Source organism: Athene cunicularia (genome assembly GCF_003259725.1).
Source record: "Athene cunicularia isolate RWA chromosome 13 unlocalized genomic scaffold, athCun1 chr13_part1, whole genome shotgun sequence".
Lineage (NCBI taxonomy): Eukaryota > Metazoa > Chordata > Aves > Strigiformes > Strigidae > Athene > Athene cunicularia.
The window spans coordinates 9,793,829-9,796,244 of record NW_020799117.1 but is presented as its reverse complement, the minus strand read 5'-3'; the positions used below and the strand labels follow the sequence as shown (position 1 = coordinate 9,796,244).

General features: G+C 64.6%; 1 protein-coding gene across 1 annotated transcript in view; it reads left to right on the top strand.

The window, feature by feature from the left end:
- Positions 1-2,129: 2,129 nt before the first annotated feature.
- GPRIN1 (G protein regulated inducer of neurite outgrowth 1) overlaps positions 2,130-2,416 on the top strand; it is a 4,462-nt gene continuing 4,175 nt past the window's right edge. The window contains exon 1 of the mRNA XM_026858460.1: positions 2,130-2,328. Within this exon, the coding sequence (XP_026714261.1) occupies positions 2,294-2,328 (35 nt within the window). The 5' untranslated portion in view covers positions 2,130-2,293. The remainder of the gene's footprint in view (positions 2,329-2,416) is intronic.

Genomic DNA, 2,416 nt, shown 5'->3' with positions numbered 1-2,416 from the left:
AGCAGGGGCGGGGTGGGGCGGGTGCAGGGGCAGCGGGATGTGGTGCCGGGGCGCCGTGGGGGGCTCGCCCAGCTCCTGGGGCCTGCGCAGCCCCACGCGGCCATCCCCGCGTTAGGGACTGTCCCTCCCGGCGCCCCCCAGCTAGCCCTGGGGCTGTGTCCCTGCCTGCACCCAGGAGCACCCAGGGCACGGTGCTTGGCCACCGGGCTGTGGTGTCCGGGCCATGGTGCCCTCCCACCCCCCAGGGCTCAGGCAAGTCAACCCCAGCCATGGGCTGCATGTTGGGGCAGCCAGGGCGGAGTATGCTGGCAGAGATTGGGTCCCTCCCAGTGCCTGACATGAAGGCAGGGCTATTTTTCAGGTGCTTGGTGCTTTTGGGTCTGACAGTGGCATTGATTCCATCCCAAGGCACTCGCAGTTCTGGCCATGCCGAGGGTTCTTCTGCTGGCAGCATGGCTTGTCCTGGGGAGGGGAGCCTGGAGGGCAATGTGGGACACACATGTGGCAATGGGACCCTGGTGCTCCCGGGCATCCTCTGCTGCTCCTGTTTTCCAGCACCCTGTCAGCTCCAGAGCCCAGCCGCCCTGCCCGCAGATAATGTGGGCAGCCTGCGTGAAGGCAGCATGGCCGTGAGCAGCACCAGGAAACCCATCACCTGCCCGCCGGGCAGCCCAACACGGGACACATTTCCCAGCCAGACCCTGTCAGCTGCATTCCACCGCATCCCGGCACAACCGAGCACTGGCGAGCCGCATGGCGAGGGGCCAAGCCTGGGCCGAGCTGTGTGCCGGGCGCGTGCATCTGCCTGCACCGGTGTGTGCGGATGCCGGCGGCGTGCTAGCGGCTGTGGGGGAGCCCGGCGCGTTCACGTGGCGCTGCCCGTGCAGGCGTGGGAGGTGGGCCGTGGCGCCGAGGAGGGGGCTGCCATGCTACCTGTGTCGGCAGCCCCCTCCGCCGAGAGAGAGAATGCGCTTTTCAGGCAGCTGCCTGACTCCTCGCACGCCGGCAGCGCGGGAGTGCGTTGCCAAGGTGATGGGGACCATCTTACTCATCCTCCTCGCTATTGTTCTCCTGCCAGCCCCGAAGTGCCCGGGTGGGGAGAGGAGGAGGAAGAGGCAGCCAGCTTGGGATGAAGGTTGCCTGTGGGGAGGGGAGGATGCTCCCTACGACCCACTGCCACCCTGGCCAGGGGACGTGTGGGGTGCCGAGATGCAGATGGGGATAGGGAGAGCAGTGGGTGGAAGCAAATGGCAGCCGTATGTGACCCCACAGCCCCCTGCCCTGTGACAAAGTCCTGGCCAGGAGATGGGGGACATTTCAGTCCCCTCCTCTGCCAGGACATGATCCTACCCGTGGTGTCCCTTGTGCTCCCCAGGGTCTGTGGGGTGTGATCTCACACATGCAGTGTGGGATATAAACCCATACCTGTGCCCCACACTGTGCTCCTCCCCACTGCAAGCAGGCAGCTGGGCCCAGTCAATGTTGCCAGACTGGGACCAGCCCACAGGACCATATGGGTGGAGGGGGACACACACTGATGGGTACAGCGATGCACCCGCACACCATCCACCCCGTTCCCCCGTTAGGGTGCCTGGCAGTGACATGGGGGTGCCCTGTTCTGCCCCAGGGTGGGTAAAGCAACGCTTTTTGTTTTATTTCAATATCCTGCCTCCCTATTTTTAGCCTTCGGGGTTTTGTTCCAGACTGGCTGTTTACTGGAAGGAGCATTTCCAACCTCCCTTGTCTCCAAGCAACCAGGTGTGCCAGCTCCCATTGCACTGGCCTCATCCTATAGATCCATAGGTCCAGGGGGGTGTCTGTGCTAACATTAACCACAAGATGGGGTTCCCCTGTCTTGGGCTTAATGTTAGCACACCCTCCTCCTCCACTCTATAGATCTATATAGCTCCTGCCCCGGCGATGACATCCCGTGTGTGTGGGGGTGTGTGTGTGTGTGTGCGTGTAAATTGATGCTATAGGGTGATGGGGAGCAGCTGTGAGGGTTTTGGGGGGATGCTGGAGGGTTTGGGGGAGATGCAGGGATGCAGGCGAGGCGAGCAGGCCGCCTTCCCCCCTGCAGCGCAAGCGGGAGTGCGTGGGAAGGAGTTAGACAAAGCCTGAGCCCGGGAGCAGAGGCAAGCGCTGCTGGGAGGGAGACGGGGACGTTCTCCCCTCCCCGTCCTCCCCCACCCTTGGGCGAGGGGTACGCGGGCACCCACCCCCATCCCCGCCGCGGTGGCACGTTGTCCCTGTCCCTCGGGCTGGTTGGGGTGCAGCCCCCCCCGCCCCGGTGATGCCTGGGAGGGAAGCGGCCATCTCCATCACCAGGTAGGAGGGGGACCGGGCTCTGTGTTGCTGCCACCCCCCACTCACGGGACTCACGCTAAGGGTCGGGGACCCCCTGACCAGGCCGGTG